Source organism: Callospermophilus lateralis, chromosome 12 (genome assembly GCF_048772815.1).
Source record: "Callospermophilus lateralis isolate mCalLat2 chromosome 12, mCalLat2.hap1, whole genome shotgun sequence".
In the NCBI taxonomy this organism is placed as follows: Eukaryota; Metazoa; Chordata; class Mammalia; order Rodentia; family Sciuridae; genus Callospermophilus; species Callospermophilus lateralis.
The window spans coordinates 97,043,058-97,065,843 of record NC_135316.1 but is presented as its reverse complement, the minus strand read 5'-3'; the positions used below and the strand labels follow the sequence as shown (position 1 = coordinate 97,065,843).

Below are 22,786 nucleotides of genomic sequence, written 5' to 3'. Positions count from 1 at the left end.
CTTTGGTGCCAGGAGTTGGTAGTTAGATCTAGAAGCTTGCTCTGATCTAGAAGCTTACTCGGGGTTGAGTTTGTTTATTATCATCAACTTTTTGATTAACTTGAGATACAGTATGTATAGGAAAATCAGGAGGAACTCTTAATTTTCTTAATTTTTTTTTCCCTTTAAAATAACAAGTGGTTCTCTAGCATTCTCCTGGGGCTGATGAGGTTTTGTTGTTTGTTTTGAGGAGTTCATGGATTTAAACATTTCTGATGTGCTTCAGTCCCTTGTAGTTACCATCTGTCTGCTGCACTTTGGTCATCTCTGACTTTGAGAGCTGGAGGTGAGGTCCAGGGTCTTTCGCACCTACTCCAGCAGACCTTGCTAGTTCCCTCTTTCTGACGAGGTGTTCCAGCACATCCTGAAGAGTTTTTGCCCCAGCTGTGGAAACAGCCATTTCTTCAAACTGTCACAACCACTTTTAGGGGAAGCAGTATTTGGAGACTGTATTTGGAGACTAGCACTGCTGGGTTGCTTGTTTCTTGTAGAAAACATATATATTTAGAGACAATCCTATCATAGATTTATGTGAGTATTTCTCAATCATTCAGGACACTAGTATTTTTATGTGATCTCTTTATTTTTCATCTATTTCTCTTTTTTCTCCTTCTGTTTTCTCCTATGCCTAATGCAGTTCTCAATATCAATATAATCATTTGTTTTAATCTTACAGTATCAATATTTCAATACTGTCATCTAGTAATAGGATTTCTGAAAAATAGATGGATAGATAATAGACATATGTGTAGTTTGTATTGTACTTGGGTAGGTATATTCTGCAGGGAATGTATTTTCAAATCATTTTGTTTAAAATCACTATCAATAGTACTTTTTTATTTAACCAACAACTGAATGGGTATACATTTGCTTTATTTTACTCTACAGTTTAAGAAATGGCCTTTTGAAAGTTTATATTATTTTGTAATTCTGTATAATATTTTCTTGGTTCCAAACTCAAGTATACCAAAGAGGTTATTTTTTAAAATATTTTTTTAGTTGTAGATGGACACAATATCTTTATTTTTATTTATTTATTTTTATTTGGTGTTGAGGATGGAACCCAGGGCCTCACGCATGTGAGGCAAGCACTTCACCACTGAGCTAGAACCCTAGCCCCCAAAGAGGTTGTTTTTAAAGAAGGCTGCTGTCCTTGTCCCTGGTTCCACTCTGTTCCCTCTGTCCTTTTAGACCTAACTTTAGAAGCAAATTATGATTCATTGTTTAATTTTGCAAATACAGTCTTTTTTGAACATTGAATTCTCCCTACTGCGAAAATGAAGGGTCTTTGTTTCAAAGTTGAAACCTCAGGACTATGGGTTCCTGTGGATTTTTGTGAGGGGATGGATGATGTGTGCCAGCAGCCCTGATTAAAACCCTCTGTGGTTTTTAAGTTCTGCACAGCAAGTATCTGGACCCCTTTAGACTCAGATGTGGGGATGGGGCGGGACAGGAGGGTAGCAGTGCTTACCTGAGGTTGGTTTTGTACTCCAGAACCTTCCAGGGAGGGGGAGCTCAGGTCCTGCCCCATCAGCGGAATCTAAATCTGGGCCTTAGTGGGTTCTTGGCTTTAGTGGGTTCTGCCCGTCTTAAACCTCCCTGGTGATTCTCACTTGTAATCAGGCTCAAGATCCAGATTTAAAGATGACTTCAGCTATGTCTGGGATCCTGGTGTTGTAAGATCCCCAGGTTCACTGTACACCTTTTTCATTCTGGATCTTCCTCTGCTCTTCTTGTTACCTGTTCCCTTGTGTCTAAGTTAACAGCCTATTCATTTTCCCCATAAAGCTCATTCTTCTTGTGTTTTCTTTCCTTCTCACGGATCAGGGATGGTGGAATTGGGCAAGGAATGTCTGAAGTCCTGGGGGAGCATGGGGGAGCCCCTTATCCACTGGGGATGTGTCCTGTCAAGCCTATGATAAGTTACTCTACAAAGCCAGGCACATGACCCAAATGACAGAGTTTTAAGGAGACCCAGTGCCAGATATTCCTTTGAGAAATGCCTGCTTTTGAATATGTGGAGAGTGCACAGAACCTTGAGTGATTGGGGCCCCGAGGGATCGCGTTGGATTCTTAAAAGTCTCATGTGAATTTCACATTTGAGAAATTCTTGTGTAGAAATAAAGACTATGTTCTTTGTTGGGTTGTGGGGAGATTCTTCTATAGGGCACAGATTCTTGTCCAAGATAAAGGATTTGTATGAATTTTGATCTGATAGCCAGAAAGTTTCAATTTGCTATATTGCAAGTATGAGAGAGTATTTTCCCAGTTGTTTATTTCTTAGCAGTTGAGGGTTAGGATCAGGGATGGACAGGAACGAGGAAGAGGGAGTAGGTGTGGGCCACAAATAAGGCTCACTTATTAATGAGCCTGTTTGCTCAACTTGATGGTTACATGTTGTCTCTCAGTAGGAAAATTTAGATAGATGGGTAATAGTGACCTACTTTCTTTTGTACCCTTTTCTGCTTTATTCATTATTTTGTCTGCTGGGGGACATTGCTCTTATTTTCTGTCTGAACCACACCTGCATCCGAACTGTGCAACAGTGAGTTGTGGATTGCCTGAGAGGTTTCAGGCAAGTTTGGGATGGCAGAAGTTTCTGCTTCTGGTGGATGGCTCAGGTGTAAATGCTGCCGGCCTAGCCTGCCCTCAACCACTCCTGTGTGGGTACAGCTTGGCCTCTTTGCCTCTCTGTGTGCACCTGTGAAGTTTCGTCCCTATACTATGATAGTCTTCGTGCCCCACCATGTGAGGGCTGTCAGTCCCTTTAGAGTTGAAAGATGGGCTTGCTGGCAATGCAGCTGCAGGTCTCTGCCTTCTGAATATCTGGTCCTCTCACTCCTCATTCTTCAAGTAGCTTTTCCTTACTTGTGCATCCTAGACAGAAACCTCCATGACTCATGGAAGACAGCGGGGCTGGTGAAGTCAGCGTTTGTGCGTGCGTGTATGTACACAGCAGGACGGGACTGTGGGATTTAATGTCGTGGCCCATTGGAGGGACAGAGATGTCTTCTGTAAATGTCGTGACCCGGCACTGGTTGGTTGGGAGGAAAATGCGTGTTAGAGTTGTTTCTTTTTGTTTTGATTCTCCTCCCTTTTCTGCGTGGGTTCTTTACTTCAGATAGACAGAAAAACAGCTGTGAAAAGCAAACCCGACAGTTGTCTGCCATGCCTGTGTTAATAAGGAGGGTTTGCATGAAAGGAAGCGCTTGTTTCCTAGTCAAGTTCTTGGAAGATTTCCAAACTTGTGGCATTTTGTCTTTGGAGAAGCCAGGAGGAAATGATGTGGAGGGCTGTGTGTTTACTTGAGGTGACTTGGATTTGCAGTGCAGGTTTGATTTTTCTTTGATGGGGGTCCCTTACAAGGTGTTTGGTGGGGGGAAGTAGATTGTGGAGTACACTCGCCATCTGGCTGGGAGAGGCGCAATGAGCAGGTCAAAGAAAACTCTTGGGCCTCCGTGCATCAGGGCTCAACATGGCTTTGCTGTTTCTCTGCTTTTAGAAATTTATTTCTCTCTCTCTGTCTGGGAGGTCCAGGAGCTCAGTGGGGTAGGATTTTAATTTTTGCCTTGGAGAGGACATGATAATATTTCTTTGAAACTGACACCTACAATATAAGGCTGACAGTATCCTTTACCTTGACTTGTGCTGGGTTTAACTTTTGACTCCACCTGCCTGAGTGGAGGTGGCAGTACCTCTGGGCACACTCCAGTTTCCAGTGGGTAGAGCCATATGGAAGCTGCACCCCTTGGGGTCCAAGAGCTGGGAACCTGGAAAGCCTGGCTCCTTTCTATATTTCCAAGAAAAGTTGGACCCTTTTCTCTTGGATCTCCTGACACATGGCATTTGGGCTGAGCAAGATGGGAGGCTTCATCCGGGTTTGTGCCAGTTTGTGAGTTGATGCAGGCAGGGCGAGCAGGAGATGGCATGAGTGTGTGCCTGGCCTTGCCCATGGGCTGGCTGCTGGGGGTTCAGCAGGAGCGGCAGGCACACCAGGAGCTGGGCTGTCCATTGCTAGGCAGGTCCTTTTCCCTTTTCCTTTTTGGCCACCTTTCCCCCTTTTCATTGTAAGCTAAGACCTTTTTTTAATACTTTGCCAAATGTGTTTTAAATGACTGGTTATAATATTTATGAGCATCCACAGTGTACTGAGCTCAAATGTGTTTTAAATCACTGGTTATAATATTTATGAGCATCCACAGTGTACTGAGCTCGGTGTACCAAAGCTTGATTGTCTTTTGACTTCAGGTTAAACTTGATTGTCTTTTGACTTCAGGTTAAACTGTCAGCTGCTGTCTTAGAGAAGAAAGCCGTTCTGTGTTCCTTTTAGGTTAGGGATGAATGTTGCACTTTGTCAAAACGCTTTTTTTAACATGCTAATAAAAGTAAAGCTTGTGTGGAGAAAGATTGGTGTGGTTTGTGTTTCTAATGAAGGCTTTTTTTTTTTTTTCTTATAGGAAGGCACCAAAGTAATTCAGCCCTTATTTTTGGGGAAAGTTATTAATTATTTTGAAAATTATGATCCCACCGACTCCGTGGCCTTGTACACAGCTTATGGCTACGCCACGGTGCTCACGGTCTGCACGCTCATTCTGGCCATCTTGCACCACTTGTATTTTTATCATGTCCAGTGCGCCGGCATGAGATTGAGAGTAGCCATGTGCCACATGATTTATCGGAAGGTAAGTGACATTCAGCGTTGAAACATGTACTTCACCTGAGGCATTAGAAGCATTTTGGGAAGGTTTTATGAAAATTTACATAAGCAGAATCATTTAAGATACAATGGAAGTTTTCTATTGCTATTAGGTCATGGCTGCTTGTAATACCAGGCTGATACAGAATATGGAACTTATAATGAAATATAGGCAAAAAGTAAATACCCAGTGAATAACTTTGTCTTTTCCTAACTAAATCTCATAGTTGTACTTGTGGAAATCTCATTCAAATTTTCATTTGCCTCAAAATTAATTTTCTTTAAAAGTGAACTTGAGGAAAAGTGGATCTCTGATCTTAAATCTAGGAGGAAAGAATGTCTTTGAGAGAGGGAATTATATTTTTTAAAATGACCCATGTGATTATATCCAATATAATTTTGTCAACTAAAGAAAATATAGATGGGATCCTGTTTAAAGACAAACAGTGAAAGCTAATTATGGCTGTTTTATGGTATTTAAGGAAACTGGTCGGAAGAGCACTTTCAATATTAAGAGCCTTTTAGTCATTTTGAAGAGAACTTTTGTAGTTTTTCCTGTCACTGGCCATTCAGATTGTTTGTTTTCCTTTTACTGCAGTTTTAATGATAAGGCCTTATTTGATGTGACTGGTGCTTTTCGTATTGAGAAGCCCCGTAAAATCCCACAGTTTGCCCTGGCCGTGGTTGTTTTAAAGGGGGTAGGATTTCAGGTGTCTTTATAAAGGAGTCACCACTTTTATAAGCTCTAGCCTGGGTATCTCTTTGCCCTGGTCCGTTTGCTTTTGTGTTTTTATTTTTCAAAATCCTCATTTAAAGGTGAAAACAGTAGAGCTTCTTGTACTTCTTCTTGACTCACCTAGAGCTTCTGGGTGTTGTGAATTTTTTCCTCAGAGGAATGCACAGTGTCCCCTCCACGTCTGCCCTGGGTAGTCTTTTTAGTCTTGGAGCTGTGTGAGTGCTGGCGGCTTGGCATCTTATGCCTGATGGTGGGATCAAAAAATATACCCAGTATCCGTCGGTGCCGTGGAAATGGGAACAGTGTGCAGATGCTCCAATCAAGGGGCCTTCATTGTATTTTTGTGTTTTTTTTTTTTTTTTGGTATTGGGGATTGAACCCAGGGGTGCTTGACCACTGAGCACATCCCTAGCCCTTTTTATTATTATTATTTTTTATTTTGAGACAGGTTCTCACTAAGTTACTTAGGGCCTTGCTATGTTGCTAAGTTTTGGCCTTGAACTTTTTTTTTTTTTTTTTTTTTTAATAATTTTGGCTATAGACGAACACAATATCTTTATTTTTTATGTGGTGCTGAGAATCAAACCCCGTGCTTCACACATGCTAGGCAAGCGCTCTACCGCTGAGCCACAACCCCAGCCCTGGCCTTGAACTCGATCCTCCTACCTCAGCCTCCTGAGCTGCTGGGATTATGAGTGTTTACCAATGAGCTTGGCTTCTTCATTGTCCTGTGGTCATCACTGTCATTGACAGTCTGTTCCACTCCCTTCTGCCATTCAGAAGAATACTCAGTTCTCTCTATCAGTGGGCTCACGTTTCATCTTTCTAGCTCATGCTTAGTTCCAGTAGATACACGGGAATTGAGTGGGCACCTACTGTGGACACCCTAGTCACTGGAGTCAGGTGTGAGGTACCAGGTTAGCCAAATAGAGCTCTTGCACAGGTGAGTTACTGTTCACCTGTTTTTCTTCCTCTTTCCACTGAGGCTTTGGAAGTAGCCTTTGGGAAATCTGATCCTGAAGGTAAGCAGCTCCCAGAGGTATTCATTTGCTAGCTAGATTATCCTAGAAGAATAGTCTCTTTACCAAGTCAAGAATTACTCATGGGTAAGCCCTATACTTAACCTGAAATTCTAGAAATGTGAGAAAGGAGGGCTCCCTCTTGCTTGCCTTGGGTCTGGAGACCTGCAGTGCAAGAGGGCTGCTTCCTTGGGCGGGGGTGGTGCTGCCGAGCAGCTGGGAGAGGCCCTTCTGCACTCGCTTGCATCTTAAGCACAGGCCCCACCCTCTAATCCCTGGTCCTGGGAGAAATCTGGCTGAGTGTTACAGATGGAATGACTGCTGAGATCACTGCCCCAGCTCCTTGTATTGAATGATCTTCTGGGATGTATCACATGAAAAATGACTTGCCATTTATTTACCTTTCCACAGTTTTGGTACAACTACTTTTGGCATTTGATCCCTTTTTTATTATGTTAAAATATGCATGACATCAGGTTTACCATTTTAATTTTTTAAGTGTACACATAGTTCATTGACGTGAATCATGGTCCTTGCTATGCAGCCATCGCCACCATCCACCTCCAGAACCTTGTCATCTTCCCAAACTGAAACCATACCCAGTAACTGCACGTCCTCCTCCTCCCCAGCCGTCCCTGTTCTGCTCTGTGCCTGTTGGAATTCTGTAGACTGCTCATGTTAATGGAGCTCTTCAAGTAGTGAGACATCTTCTAGGTTTACCCATATTGTAGCATATGTCACAAATTTGATTCCTGGAATTATATTGAACACAGTGCATATGTGCCACGTTGTGTTCATCCATTCATCTGGTGACGGATATTGGGGTTGTTTCCATCTTTAGGCTGTTGTGAACAGTGCTGTTGTGAACATGGGTGTACCCATAGGTTTCTCTTTAAGTTCCTGAATTCGTTTCTTTTGGATCTATACTCAGAAGTGGCATTGCTGGATCATGTGATAGGCCTATTTTTGATTTTTTGAGGAACTGCTCCATCAGCCATACCATTTTATATTCCTGCTTGATCTCTGATTTTTCTGTTTAACTTGAGGATTCTAGGAAGAGAAGATTTCTTTTATTTGGGGCAGTGGCTCCAGGGTTGGTTCCTTAAAACAGCCCATAGGTGTCTGTGGAGGTTCCTCAGGTCTCTGGATTGAGTCTCAGAATTTTTACTAAATAAAGGGAGCATGTAACACAGGCTGTTTCCCAACAGAATGGTGGTAGGGACCCTGGCTTCTCACGGCACTAGTGTTTTAACATTGTACTCACTCATTTTAGAAAGTCTGTATCAGTCACTAGTCACATTTCCAGCAGGTTTGCTGTCCCTTTTACACTGGGACTGGTGGCCTGCTTCCCAGCTTTACTTCTTCACTGGGACACAGAAGAGGGGGCTTGTCCATCCCCAGGCCTCAAAGGGTTACTTACCTGGCTTGAGCACAGAAGCGGGCCAGACTGGGTGACAGGTGGCTGTGATCGAGGAAGAACAGCTGAGGGTCTTCTGCCAGCCCCGACCTTGGCTTAGGCTGGGGTAGAACTGAGGCTGAATACTGAAGGTCTGCACTCCTGGGCGGCAGGGGATGGTCTCAGCATTCAGGATGGTCTTGCCATCCTGCTTCGTTTTATAAAACATGTGAGTCACAGAGATCCCCTCACCCCCAAGGCCTGTGGCTTAATCAGCTGTGAATTCCCTGACTCTGTGTCCAGGTTAGGGAACCAAGATGGTTTCTGTGTTAGACTGGCTTCTGAGGACTGGATTTTGATGATGGTTTGGCTTGTTTTGAACGCCAGATAAAGTCACGGAGCCTGCTGGCGCTGGTTTCGGATGCTCCTTAAGTGGTGTGGACATCTTGCCCAGTGGAGTCAGCTTGGCTAGACTTCTTGTTCTGGATAAAACTGCTAGTCTTCACTTTCTTTAGAGTTAGTCCAAAGGAAGGTTTGTGGGAGAGGATTTGTCTTTCTCTGATTTGACTTCCAAGGTGAGCTGGCGGCCTGCACACATTCTGCCTCCCTTTCGTCACTTATTGTGGATCTCCCCCAGTAACGTGCCCAGTGTTTTGTCAACATAGATATAGGATTTTCTCGGTGATTGTGGAAAGGCAGTTGGTAGAAGGTTCTGGCAGTGTCTGGGCCATAAGTTATCATGTTTGTAGTTCTCAGAGAGGCTTAGTTTTATTATTATTTGTAGATATTTTAGTTCATTATAGATTCTATATTGCTTTATATTTAGCAGGGCAGTAAGAAATTGCAAATATTCAACTGACTTATTCTTCCAAAACCAGCAATTTTTGCCTATTAGTCTCTCCTTAGATTTCCTTTCTGAAAATGTCTAGGGAGGATCATGAGAGTAGTGTCAAAGTGGAACTCTGTGGTATTTATGAAAATGAGAGTATCTTCTTTGGACTTTCTAATGGTGTTTTTTTTTTTAATTATTATTTTTTAGTTTTAGGTGGACGCACTCTCTTTATTTTATATTTATGTGGTGCTGGGGATCGAACCCAGTGCCTCATGCATTCTAGGTGAGCGCTCTACCACTGAGTCACCACCTCAGTCCCTCTAATGGTGTTTTCTAATATTCTGACAAAATTAGAATAACCTAGTAGTGTTTCCTACATTTTTATAATACTTTATTTTTCTTCTAGAGAGTTTGTTTCTGTTTTGCTTCTGATACCAACATGAATTAGACCCGGGTTTTGCCAAACGTTAATCCCATCAAAGGGCAATTTGTCAATCTAATTTGCTAGGGAAGGTCTAAGAGGAGCTATTTGAATTTTCCATGGTTAGGAGTTGGAGCTAACAAAGCAAGTGGCTGTTTTGTTGAGCTTTTTCAGAGGAAAGCATCTGCTGCTGCAGAATTGGGGGTGTGGTGCAGACTATAAGAGCTCAGTGGCTCCCAAACTGTGCTGCATATTGGATTCCCTTGAGGAAATCTTTCAAGCCACACTGATGTCTGGCTTTTAAGCTTAGATATTGCAGTTTAATTGGTGATGAGTTTAAAAAACTCCCAGGTGATCCTAATAACCCTCACATATATGCTCAGCTTAACTCTATCACATGCCTTGTGACCAAGACTTTCCAGGTCATGAGGGTAGCATGTGGATAGCATGGGGTTACAGGTTTCGCCCTTCTCCAGGTGAATAACTAACCCTGTTGAATTGCAGGGTAAGACTCAGTGATGGTAGTTGTTCCTCAGTCCCCAGGGTCTTAGAGTCTGGACTGAATCTCATCTGGAGGAGTGCCCAGGTGTTGAGTCAGGTGCTGGGCACGTCGTGGAAGACACTGGAAGGTTGTTTGGGGTTGAGATTGTAAGTGTGGACTCTGAGCAGTCAGACCTGAGTTCCAGTTCCAGTTTTGCCATTTGTTCAACTGTAAAATCTTAGAGAACCCCATTCATTTTTCAGAGCCTCAGTTTCCTGATCTTTAAAATGGGGATAAAGGTACCCGCTTCATGGGTTGGTTGTGAGCCCCTGAGTAAGATAATTTCTCTCAAGGACAAAGCGCAGAAGAGGTGGGGCACTGTCAGCATAGAGCTGAGGCTCTGGAGTGCGGGTGTTTTTACGTGCAGTGCAGCCTTCCTCTTCCTCTTTGCCTCAGGCCGGCTGCTCTGAGCACCCTTGTTCTCATTTGTGCCGTGAAGGTGACAGTGCTCACTCAAATCACGGTTGTGGTGAGGACTCACTGAGTCCCTCTGTGCAGAGCAGTTAGCACGGTGCCCGGTGTTCAGCGTGTGTCTTATTATTGTCAGTAAAGGCTCAGCTCCTGCCAATACCCGTAACTAGACAGAATGGCAGCCAGGGTGCTGAGCGGCATATAGTCATGTTGCTTAAGGGTTTAGGGAAGGATTCTGTAATGGATTCTGTAACGGTGCAGGGGAGGCAACCGTGCAGGGGAGGCATCTTAGGCAGAAGGGGCCTCGATCGGGGGTGATGGAAAAGAGGAGAGGGTAGCACCACATGTGTAAGGATTTAGGAGAGCACAAGAGGTCAGTCTAGAAGGGATCACTGGGCCCAGGTGGTGGAGGACCTTGATCGTGAGCTTATAGCAGTTGGGGTTACTTGGTTCATAGGGCCAGCCACTGGCAGCTTTTGAGTAAGGAAATAAATGGCCAGGTTTGTGACTTAGGAAAAGGATCTACTGGTGCCTTGCTGCCTGTGGCTGCTTATGAAGGGGCAAGGAGTCCACATGGCCTTAATGACCTTGGGATCGCATCTGGGAATTGCAGTCTGAGTTTCTCATGGACCAGCCATTCATTGGTTCATATTTACCATCTTGTTCATTTTGTGAAGCTTTATTCTCATGAATTGACTCTAGACATATAGCAGATTAGAGTTGTGGGGCACGGTAAGGACATATTGTCATTTAGTAATATGCAGAAATAAATGTTTAATATATTAACCAATAAAGTTAATAAATATAGCGCTTATAAGTTTGGGATATATGAAATACTGCCTATATTGAGAGTTGATTGTTTTCATGTAACTTGAAATTCTGTTTCTCTTGACTCCTTTGAGTCAACTCTAGAGGGTAGTTACGTACATGTGTTAGTCAGCTTTTTGTGGCTGTGACCTAAATACCTGACAAGAACAACTTAGAGAAGAAGAAAAGTTTATTTTGGCTTGCTCTTTCAGTCCGTGGTGGGCTGACTCCATTGCTCTGGACCTTAGATGAGGTAGAACATCGTGGTGGAAGGACATCCCAGAGGAGCTTTGCTCCATTATGGCAGCCAGGAAACAGAGAGAGGGGAGAGGGAACGGGGCACAGGGAAGATGCACCCTTGCAGGGTACGTCCCAGTGACCAGCCTCCTCCAGCCCTGGCCCACCTGCCTCTAGTCACCACTCAGTCAGCCCATTCCAACCAGGGTGGACTCATTAGGTTCCAGCTCTTATCATCCAGTCATTTCACCCTGAATATTCCTGCATTAACGGGAGTTTTGGGGCACACCTCATATCAAACCATAACTACACATTAAATGAGCACATGTCCAGTCTTGACCATGCCTGTGCGGTACACGGATCTTGCTCTGCCATCAAGATCTGATCTTTTCTACAGTCCAGAATGTTCCGCTCTGCCTCTTTCCAGTCTTACCCCCTACCTCAGCTCCAGATGACCATTGATCAGATTTCTGTCATCATAGATTAATTTCTAAAAACTCACAAATGAAAGAGAAGGGCTTTTGAGATTATTTTGATTACTTTTATTATTATTTTTAGATTGAGGATTGACCCCAGGGGTACTTTACCACTAAGCCACATTCCAAGCCCCCCCAATATATATTTAAATATTTATTTTTTAGTTGTAGTTGGACACAATACCTTTATTTATTTTTATGTGATGCTGAGGACTGAACCCAGGGCCTTGCATGTGCTACCACTGAGCTACAACCCCAGCCCCCCTTTTTAATGTTTTATTTAGAAACAGGGTCTTGCCGAGTTTCTTAGGGTCCCGCTAAGTTGTTGAGGCTGGCCTTGAACTTGTGATCCTCCTGAGCTGCTGGGATCAAAGGTGTGTGCCACCATACTCCGCATATTTGGGTTATTTTGAGATTATTTCCTGCTATCACCTATGTCAGTGTTATTTACTTTTTTATTTGGTTCATTTTTTATTGCCGATTCTGGCACACCCTTGCAGATTCAGTCGCATGTTAATGCTCTTCTGGCCTGTTTCTGAGAATTGGCTGTTAGAAGTAAAGCTGCTGTGGACACAGGTTTTTATTTCTTTGAGGTTGATACCTTGGAGTAGAATTGCTGGGTAAAGTCCTGGGTCTTTTTGAGCTGCTTTGCTGTTCACATCTCTTCTTTGTGAAGCACAAAAGCCATAGTTTTTCATTTACCCATGAATTACAGTTGTTGGTGCTCTTCATTCCTTTCTGTAGCTCCCAGTTTCCATTTGAAATCATGTCTTTCCAGCCCGAAAGACATCCTTTGCCTTTCTTGTCATATGGTCTGCCAGAGAGGAAGTCTTTGTTCTTTGAAAGCAACATGTGCTGGATGTTGAATTCTGGGTCAGTAGTCTCTGGGCCCCCAGCCCACACTTGGAAGATGTGTCTCATTTCCCTGGCTGCCTTGTTTCTGATAAGAAGTCAGTATCTTTGTTTTCCTGTATGTACTGTTTCTGTTTTCTCTGGAGAATGTTTTAACATGTTTTCTCTTTTTTTACCATTTTTCAGGAGGATGATAATGATCCTGGGTGTGATTTACTTTGTATTTTTATTTTTGGGGGTTTGATGAGCCTCTTGGATCTTTCATTTGATGATCGTAAGATTTGGGAAATATTGGATCATCCTATCTTTTGAAATTTTCTTTTCTGGCTTATTCTTAATGCTTTTATCTTTCTTGGGCTCCTGTTACATGTGTAAATTCTAGTTCCCCAGCTCTGCTGGATCTTTAGCCTCTCTGTTCACCTTGTGATCCTCCATAGTCCCAGCTCTCTGTTGAGTCCTGGGTGGGTGGGTGCCTTTGTAGCCCACCCCTTATTTAAGGACTTGTTGCAAATCTCCCCACCCCCGAATCCTGGGTCTCTTCCTGTCTGACACCTCTTCACTGTCAGTGCCCTGCCTACCGATGCCCGCTGCTGCAGCTGACCCCATCTGACCTGTGCTCCTCAGCTGAACAGGGCTGCCGTGCTCTTGAGTTCTCCCTGCCCTACCTGGAAAGTGGTCCCTTGGCTGAGAGCCAGGGGAGTGGGGCTGTTCACCTCTTGAGTATTCCTTATCTTAGGGATCCATCTTGTATACTGCCCGTTACCTGGTGCCTGAAAACATCTGCCTCATAATTTTGTCCCCTTCTGGGTGGTTTATGGGAACATGGGAAGTGTGGGCTGTTCCGGTATCAGTTACTCAGCCCTGGTCAGATCAGTCATCCCTCCATTAGTTTAATAGCCTGGATGTGTCCAGGGCACAGAGCTGTGTGTACAGGGCAGGGCGTGGTCCCGGGTGCTATAGGGTGAGCCTCTTGACTTCCTTGCTGAGCAGATAATGGATGGGTGCATATGCCAGGAGAGAGTCGCCTGTCCTATCTCCAGGCCCAGGTGGGATTAGTGAGAGCCCAGGTCCTGGGCCCATGCCAGATCTGCTCCCTCAGAATATCTAAGGAAAGGTTCCAGAAACCTGTATGTTTTAATTTGTGTCTCAGGGAAAGTTTGGGGTATGCTGTTGTAGAGGATAGTGACAGGGACAGTGGATTGGAAAGAGGGATGGGATGGCTGTTGCCCCCTTAGCAAGTGAAAAGGCAACAAGAATCTCTGTTTTCCTTTTTCTGAGATGCATGCTGAAGATGATGCCTATGATTGATTGATTATTTATTTATTTATTTATTTATGACAGTGGAATGTATTGCAATTCTTATTACACATATAGAGCACAATTTTTCACACCTCTGGTTGTATACAAAGTAAATTCACACCAGTTCGTGTCTTCGTACATATACTTTGGATTATAATGACCATCACATTCCACCATCATTTCTAACCCCATGCCCTCTCCTTTCCCCTCCCATCCCTCTGCCCTATCTAGAGTTGGTCTGTTCCTCCCTTGCTCTCCCTCCCTATCCCACTATGAGTCAGTCACCTTATATGAGAGAAAATGTTCGGCATTTGTTTTTTTTGGGATTGGCTAACTTCACGTAGCATTATCTTCTCCAACTTCATCCATTTATTTATATATGATAGTGAAATGCATCACACTGCAGATGCCATGATTTTATTCTCTTTTATTGCTGAATAATACTCCATTGTGGATGTATGCCACATTTTTTTTTATCCATTCATCTATTAAAGGGACATCTTGGTTGGTTCCACAGTTTAGCTGTTGTGAATTGTGCTGTTATAAACATTGATGTGGCTGTGTCCTTGTAGTGTGCTGTCTTTAAGTCCTTTGGGTATAGACTGAGGAGAGGGACAGCTGGGTCAAACAGTGGTTCCATTCCCAATTTTCCAAGAGATCTGCATACTGCTTTTCATATTGGCTGCACCAATTTGCAGTCCCACCAGCAGTGTATGAGTGTGCCTTTTCCCCCCACATCCTCTCCAACACTTATTGTTGTTTGTCCTCATAAAAGCTGCCATTCTGACTGGAGTGAAATGAGATCTTAGGGTAGTTTTGATTTGCATTTCTCTAATGCTAGAGATGCTGAACATTTTTTCATATACTTGTTGATTGATTGTATATCATCTTCTGTGCAGTGTCTGTTTAGGTCCTTGGCCCATCTATTGATTGGGTTATTTTGGTGCTTAGCTTTTTGAGTTCTTTATATACCTTAGAGATTAGTGCTCTGACGTATGAGAGGTAAACACTGGTCAGAGCAGTTGGACAGACAAAAGGAATTAAAGGGATACGAACAGGAAAAGAAGAACTCAAATTGGCACTATTTGCTGTTGGTATGATCCTATACCTAGAAGACCTTAAAAGTTCCACCAGAAAACTTCTAGAACTAGTAAATGAATTTAGCAAAGTAGCAGGATATAATAAAATCAACACACATAAATCAAATGCATTTCTGTATATCAGTGACAAATCTTCAGAAAGGGAAACAGGAAAACTACCCTGTTTACAATAGCCTCAAAAAACAAACAAACAAAAAAAACCCCCAACAACATCAAAAAAAAAAAAAAAACAAAACTTGGGAATCAACCTAATGAAAGAGGTGAAAGATCTATATTATAAAAATTACAGAACCCTAAAGAAAGAAATCAAAGAAGACCTTAGAAGATGGAAAGATCTACCTTGTTCTTGGATAGGCAGAATTAATATGATCAAAATGAGCATACTACCAAAAGCACTGTACAGAGTTAATGCAATTCTGATCAAAATCTCAATGACATTCCTCATAGAAATAGAAAAAGCAGTCATGAAATTCATCTGGGAAAATAAAGAGACCCAGAATAGCTAAAGCAATCCTTAGCAGGAAGAGTGAAGCCAGTGGCATTACTATACCAGACCTTAAACTACAGAGCAATAGTACAAAAACAGCATGGTATTGGCACCAAAATAGGTGCCAAATAGACCAATGATACAGAATAGAGGACACAGAGACCTACCCACAAAATTATAATTATCTCATATCAGATAAAGGCACCAAAAACATGCACTGGAGAAAAGATAGCCTCTTCAACAAATGGTGCTGGGAAAACTGGAAATCCATATGCAACAAAATGAGATTAAACCCCTATCTCTCACCATGCACAAAACTCAACTCAAAATCAAACCAGAGACACTGCATCTAATAGAAGAAAAAGTAGGCCCTAATCTCCATCATGTGGGATTAGGCCCCAACTTCCTTAATCAGACTCTTTTGGTACAAGAATTAAAATCAAGAATCAATAAATGGGATGACTCAAACTAAAAAGTTTCTTATCAGCAAAAGAAACAATCAATGAGGTGAATAAAAAGCCTATACTTTATTTTCACTTTAACTTGACTTTTATTTTAACTTTAATTTGACTTTTTGTATGACTTTTTTTTTTGTCTTTATTCTGTTAAGATATTTTTCTAGGTTTAGAATTGCTGGTTGATGGCTGTTTCCTTTCACTTCAAGTAGTTGGTTTTGTTTTTTAAATTTAAAAATTGTGAAAAAATTTAAAAATTGTGGTAAAAATACACATAGCATTATAATTTATCATTTAAAATAATGTTTTATTATATTTATCGGCATTAATTACATCCATCTCCAAAACTCTTTCCTTTTGGAAAACTGAATTTCTGGACCCATTAATCGCTAACTCCCTGCTCCCCCAGCCCCTGGCAACCACTGCTTCTGTCTCCACGAATTTGACTTTTCTTGGCACCTCATTTAAGTGGAATCAGCTTTTGTCCTTTTATAACTGGCTTACCTAACTTAGCATAATGTCCTCAAGGTTAATTTTTTAATAGGTTCAGGTCATACCTTGACCCTGTATCCTGCTCCTCATCTGTAGAGGTGGCCTCAGCTAACTGCAGAGGGAAAGGAGGGATTTCAGGTTCTGTGCCTGCCTGCTCCCTGCTCTGAGTCAGCATCTCTGCAGGTCCTGGCTGTTTTGAAGTTCTCCTGCTTCCTATCCCCGGGGAACCCATTAGCTGCATGAACAGGGTCATTTTCCAGCTGGCTGTCTCTGCCAGGTAACAGCTGTTGGCCCACAGCTGCTCTTTGATACGCTTATCTTTCTACACAAATGAGCAGGGAAATGTGGGGCTTAGAAAGGGGGTGCCCTGGCAGAGCCTGCCCTGGGTGCTATGCAGCTTCCTCCTTTGTATCTACTGGTGAAAGAAGTTAAAGACATGGCTGCTTTTGATCAAGTTTGTAGCATGTCCTTGCCTCTGTTTTTCATTTCTGCTGCACAGACCTCCTTATCTTTTTAACACTTCAAAGGTGATGTTGGTAAACAAGGGACAGAGCTAATTCTGTGGTATTACAGGTGTGCACTGATGCCTTAGGAAGGTCTAATAGCCAACTGCTCAAGGTCAGTGCTTTGATTTTTATATACATTAGGAAAAAAGAAAGATTACATTTTCTCATTTCAACTAATTTTTAGTAAAATTATGTACCATGGTGAGTCTGCGTTGGGAGTATTATTTTCTATGACTACTCTTGGTCTGAAAGATAGTTGTCGTACAAGAGTTGGCGGGTGTGATGGCCATACGTGTCATCCCAGCTGCTCTGGAGTCTAAGGCAGGGGGATTGCAAGTTTGAGGCCAGTCTTAGCAACTTGGTGAGACCGTGTTTTAAAAATAAAAAACAAAAAGGACCGAGGGTGTAGCTTTGTGGTAAAGCGCCCCTGAGGTCAATGTCCAATACCACCCCCCCTAAAAAAAAAAGTTGGCATTGGCTTCATATATAAGTTTTTTGGTACTAAACATGCCATTTTTTGAGAAAATAGATTATCAACACCTTTTTTGGGGGGTTGTATTTTGTACTTTTAGAAACAGAAAGCAGAAAATATCGGAGTAATTTTAGAAGGAGGGGAGAGGCTTGCCCTTTGCCCTTCTCCAGGAGGCACCCTTCACTCCTGCTCTCTGTGAGGTCACCTTCTCTCTCCTTCTCATGGGCCCTCGTCCTGCACATCTGGTCCTGCCCACCTCTCGTCCCCTCCCTCTCTTGCTTGGTTTACCAATCAACCGCAGCTGCTCTTTCAAACACAGAAATCGGTGATGGTCGGGTTGGGGCGTGAGAGGTCTTGCAGAAGGCCTGGGATGGGACTCCTTCGGAGCAGGCCACCATGAGAATGTGCCACCTGTTTTCTCCATGGATGTCAGAAGAGCTTATGAATTAAAGTGCAGTTTCTGTGACAATATTCGTTGACCACCCTTTACTCCACAAAATACCTATTTTAGTTCTGTAACTAGGGTTTCTCAAGGATTCCCAGTACGGGGACATTCTGGTCCCCTACGGGGAGTAGTGCTTTCATCTAGCACCTTTACCAGCAAACTGCTGGGGACCCTGTGTAGAGGCTGCCAGCGGGGCCTGGCCATGCTCTGCTTTCCCCCAGTCCTGCCAGGGTCGCAGAGCCCCTGGGACCCGAGGGCACTGGAGAGGCCTGGGTCAGGGCCTCATGCAGCCTTGAAGGAGTCCTCTCTCTGGCCTCAGGGGGGATGAGGTGAGGGGAGGTGGAGCAGCTCCTCCTGTTGAATTCATCTCTCCTGTATTTCTGGAAGCGGCCAGTGTCTGATTCTCAGCCGGACCTCAGAAGAGGTATCACAGGGCCCTCCATAGGTGGAGTGGCTCTTGGGTCTGGGTTGTGGCCCTCGCGTGTGGAGGCTTATTTATCCAAGGCCAGGTCTGGCTGGTCCTCCCTGTGAAAGGATTTCTGACCTCTTAACTCCAGTAGGTCATAGTGATGTCATGCAAAAAGCTAGCAGCAGGGTGAAACTGGGGGTGCCCCCAGGAGGTAAATGTCACATCCTTCAAAGCTTGCAGGGATTTCTCTACAGTTTGCCTGCTTGGGTGCCAGCCATGAAAACCGGCAAAACCAAAACAAACCCCAGGGGCCAGCTGGGCTGTCAGATTATAGGGCACAGCAGGTTGTTGATTTGGTGCAGGCTTTGTTTTTCATTTCCTTGACTCATTTTTTCTTCGACAGAACCTCAGCAGACAAAGTTTGTGGATGGAGGATATTGGGCAGTTCCTGGGTCCACTCCTCAAAGCAGTGAATGTCTTTAGATTGTGCAATCAGGAACAGGTGTGGCGGCATGACCAGGCAGCTTTGGCCGACCATATTGGAAAAATACAGGCAATTTTCTGCTTCGAGTGAGCTGAACATACTCTTTTTCGATGCCTGTTGCAGTGATGCCCAGTTTACCTGGAAACTGCATTATCTGACAAATTCAGCTGGGGTAGGGCCACCAACCAGGAATTGAGCCCAAATACAAGAAATTCTTGGGTGCTAACCTGTTCTATTTGGAGCCTACTTATTCTGACTTGACTTAAAATACTCTTGAGCCCTCCAAAAACAGTAGTAAGGAATGGAAAAGAGTCTGACAAGAATCTGAAGGAACTCACATTGTAAGGGACAAGGTGTAAAATGACAAACTATGCAGATCCAAAGAGCTTGGCCAGTGGAGTGCTTTGGGAGGAGCACCCAAAGGGCTGGGTGAGTGACACCTGGCGGGAGTGAGTTGGTAGTGAGGATTCTAGACCGCGAAGATGAGCAGAGTGGAGCCTCTTTTCAGAGGACTTTTAGAGAAGCATTTTTAGAGGTTTTCTATTAAGACAAAGATTGAATTTCTAGAGGGAGAATATATTCCATCAGCTTGGGACCCCTCCCCCATTCCGTGGATGGTCATATTTATGTGTGCACACTTGGGTTTTCTGTTTCATATTTACTGATTAAAATAATTAAGAAAGAGGAATCAGGTTTCCCCCCACCCCTAAATGAATGAGTTACTACTTTTTTTGTGTGTGTGTGGGCAATACTGGGGATTGAACTCAGGGGCACTCAACCACTGAGCCACATCCCCTGACATAATTTATTTAGATACAGGGTCTCACTGAGTTGTTTGGCGTCTCAATTTTTGCTGGGATGGCTTTGAACTCAGGATCCTCCTGCCTCAGCCTCCCAAGCCACTGGGATTACAGGCATGTGCCACTGTGCCCTGCTTGATTTTTTTTTTTTTTTTTTTTTTTTTATTTAGAGAGAGATAGAATTTTAATGTTTATTTTTTAGTTATTGGCAGACACAACATCTTTGTTTTGTATGTGGTGCTGAGGATCGAACCCAGGCCGCACGCATGCCAGGCGAGTGCGCTACCCCAGCCCCTGCTTTTTATATATATATATTTATTTATTTATTTTTTAGTTGTAGTTGGACTCAACACCTTTATTTCACTTGTTTATTTTTGTATGTGGTCTCACGCATGGGAGGCGAGCGCTCTACCACTGAGCCACAACCCCAGCCCTGATTTATGTTTTTAAAGTTGATAAATCAATGTTTGATTTAGAAGACAGAGATACCTGATTGCCCCCAGGGTATCATCTGGCCTGCTCTCAGCAGGAGCCCTTGATGGCCATCTCTTCTTTGATAGCAAGTTCATGGTATGACCGATAATTAAACATTTAGACTGTTTTCTATATTATAAACTGTAGCATAGTGAATGGGATTAAAGCTAAGGCTCTGAACACATCTCATTTCTCACGTTGCACACAATTTAAGGCTTTTGACAGACCAGTTTGCTCCCAAAGAGTTGTTAACTATATATATTCTCCCTGTGGTATGAGATGACCGAATGTTCTTGCTCAGATTGGATGTTACATTTTGAAAAAAAAAATCTTTGTGATTTCACCAGTTTCATAGGTTTTTTAAAAAAATACTGCTTAGTTGCTTTATTTATATAGCATTGAGTAATAATTTGAGTATTTTCATATATTCATTAGCAATTTGTATTTTTTGTCAAATTCTTGCAGTATGTTTTCCTCTTTCTTTCTCCCTTTCTTTTCTGTCTGGGAATTGAGCCCAGGGCCTTGTGAGTGCTGGGCAAGCGCTCTACCATTGAGCTACACCCTACCTTTTATTTCTATTTAGGTGCTCTTAACTTATTAAAATATACACACTAACCCTCTTTCTGGCTTTTATAATGCAGGTGTTGATTCTAGTTTGTTTTGTCTGCCTTTTATTGTTCTCATGACAGAACTGTTTTGCTCTCAGAAGAAAAACAAATTTAACCAAATCATGCCTTTTATGCAATTTAAGAAGTGTTGAACCACGATATTATTGAATGGTCATGCATTGGTTTGCATTTATTTTCTTTACGTTGTTTGGACATGAATTGTCTTGAACTATACCATATACATTTTATTAGCACCAAACTTGAAGTTTCTATATTAATGGGAAACAGTGGTAACTTTACTTCATTAAAAAAAAAAAAGACCATTTTACTCTTAAAGGGAGAGAAGGAAGAGGGGGAATAAGGGAATAGAAACTGAAAATAGTTAACAAAATAAAACCCTGGGCTCTTTCACTGCCAAAAGAAAAGAAAAAGAAAAAAAAAAAAGAAAGAAGGCAAAATTGACTGCCCTTCCTTTGTCGGGCAGGACTTTCAGAGTGTTTTCTTGTTTGTGAATTAGAAATAATTCTTACTCTGTGAGGTTGTTTTCCTTGTCTGGTTGTCTGGTGTGTCACAGGGGCTCATGAGAAGACAGCTTTTCTCTTTGTCTGTTTATTTCTCTGGTCCTGGTCCTGGTCTTAGGTAGCACCTTAGACCATTAATTTTATGTCTTCTTCAATGTAAAATATCTAAAGCCAGAAGTCTCCTCTGAATGACTTGTTTTAATTGTGTCCCACAAATTATGATACAGTATATTTTCATTAAATCATTTCTTTAAAAAATTTCTTATTTTACTGCTTTAAGAAAAATTTTGGCTTCCCTTGAGATGTCTTCTTTGACACATGGTTATTTAGAAAAAATGTTACTTTTAAATATTTGGGCTTTTAAAGATCTTACTGGTTTTTAAAATTTTATCATCAGGGAACATTCTGCATCTCATTTTTATGTTTAGAAATTTGTTGAGATTTGTTTTATGCACTAGCAGAACAGGGGAATTTCCCATGTGTACTTGAAAAAACTGTTGAGCAGTTGTTGTGAGGCCCATAAATGTCATGTTAAGATGGTTACAATGTTGTTCAAGTCTTCTGTATCTTTTTCTTTCTTTTTTTTTTTTTTATAGTTGTAGATGGATTCACTCTCTTTTACTTTTTTTTCTTTTTAATGTGGATCTGAGGATAGAACCCAAGGCCTCACGCATGCAAGGCAAGTGCTCTACCACTGAGCTACAAGCCCAGTCCAAATCTTCTGTATCTTAATATTTTTTTTCCCATTTTTATCAATTACCGAGAGATGGATGTTGGAATCTCTAGCTATTATTGTAGAGTTGTACCATTTTCCCCTTGTGCTTTGGTTTTTTGTTGTTTTCCTATGTTGAAATTTGGTCCTGGCACACGTAGGAGGGGTTAGCTGCCTCCTTTGTGTTGATTAAGCGTCCTCTTAGTCTGGTAATATTGCTTGGCCTGCAGTCTACAGGGTCTATCAGTGCAGCCACACCAGGTTTTTTTCCATCCCTGTACTGTTAACCCACTATAACAGTTAAAGTATGTCTCTTGTCTATAGTACATAGTGGATTTTCCTTTTTTGTTAATCCAGTCTGACAGTATCTTTCTTTTTAATGGAATGATTGGCATGTTTATATGTAGTGTGACTGTCATCTGGTTAGATTTAAACTTTTGTCTGTCCTTGCTATTTATTTTTTAAATATGTTTTCTTGGTTCCCCTTACCCCCATTCTTGTCTTTTAGGTTAACTAAATAACTTTCAGCATTCCGTTTTGATTTCTTTATTGGCTTTTTAGCAATATTTCTCTTTGTACTTTTAATGTTACCTTTGGGATTAAAATATCATTTTTAGCTTATTGCAGCCTTGGTGTTTATAATACTTTAAATGTGAGAAGCATAGAGTGGTAAAATTGTCACTTTTTTTTTTTTTTTTTTTTGAGTAGTTTTGAGATGGGGTCTTGCTCTTTGCAGAAACTGGCCTGGTATTCCTGAGCTCAAGTGATCTTCCTGCCTCAGCCTCTGGAGTAGCTGCGACTATAGGCATTGTCACTGTTCCCAACTCCTTGCCCTGTCCTTTGTGTTCTTGTTGTTATGTGTTTTAAGTCTACATTCACAATGCAGTGCTACCATTTTTGCTTTAAACAATTAAAAGGGGGACGGGGTGGTGGCTCAGCGGTAAAGCGCTTACCTCCCACCTGTGAGACCCCGGGTTCAATCCCCAGCACCACATAAAAATAAATAAACAAAATAAGGGTATTGCCTTCATCTACAATTAAGGAGAAAAAAAAAATTAA

At 42.3% G+C, this 22,786-nt stretch overlaps 1 protein-coding gene across 1 annotated transcript in view; it reads left to right on the top strand.

The window, feature by feature from the left end:
- The window catches only part of Abcc4 (ATP binding cassette subfamily C member 4 (PEL blood group)), a 223,790-nt gene that overhangs the window by 44,854 nt on the left and 156,150 nt on the right, over positions 1–22,786 (top strand). Inside the window, exon 4 of the mRNA XM_076871929.1 lies at positions 4,497–4,721. Within this exon, the coding sequence (XP_076728044.1) occupies positions 4,497–4,721 (225 nt within the window). The remainder of the gene's footprint in view (positions 1–4,496; positions 4,722–22,786) is intronic.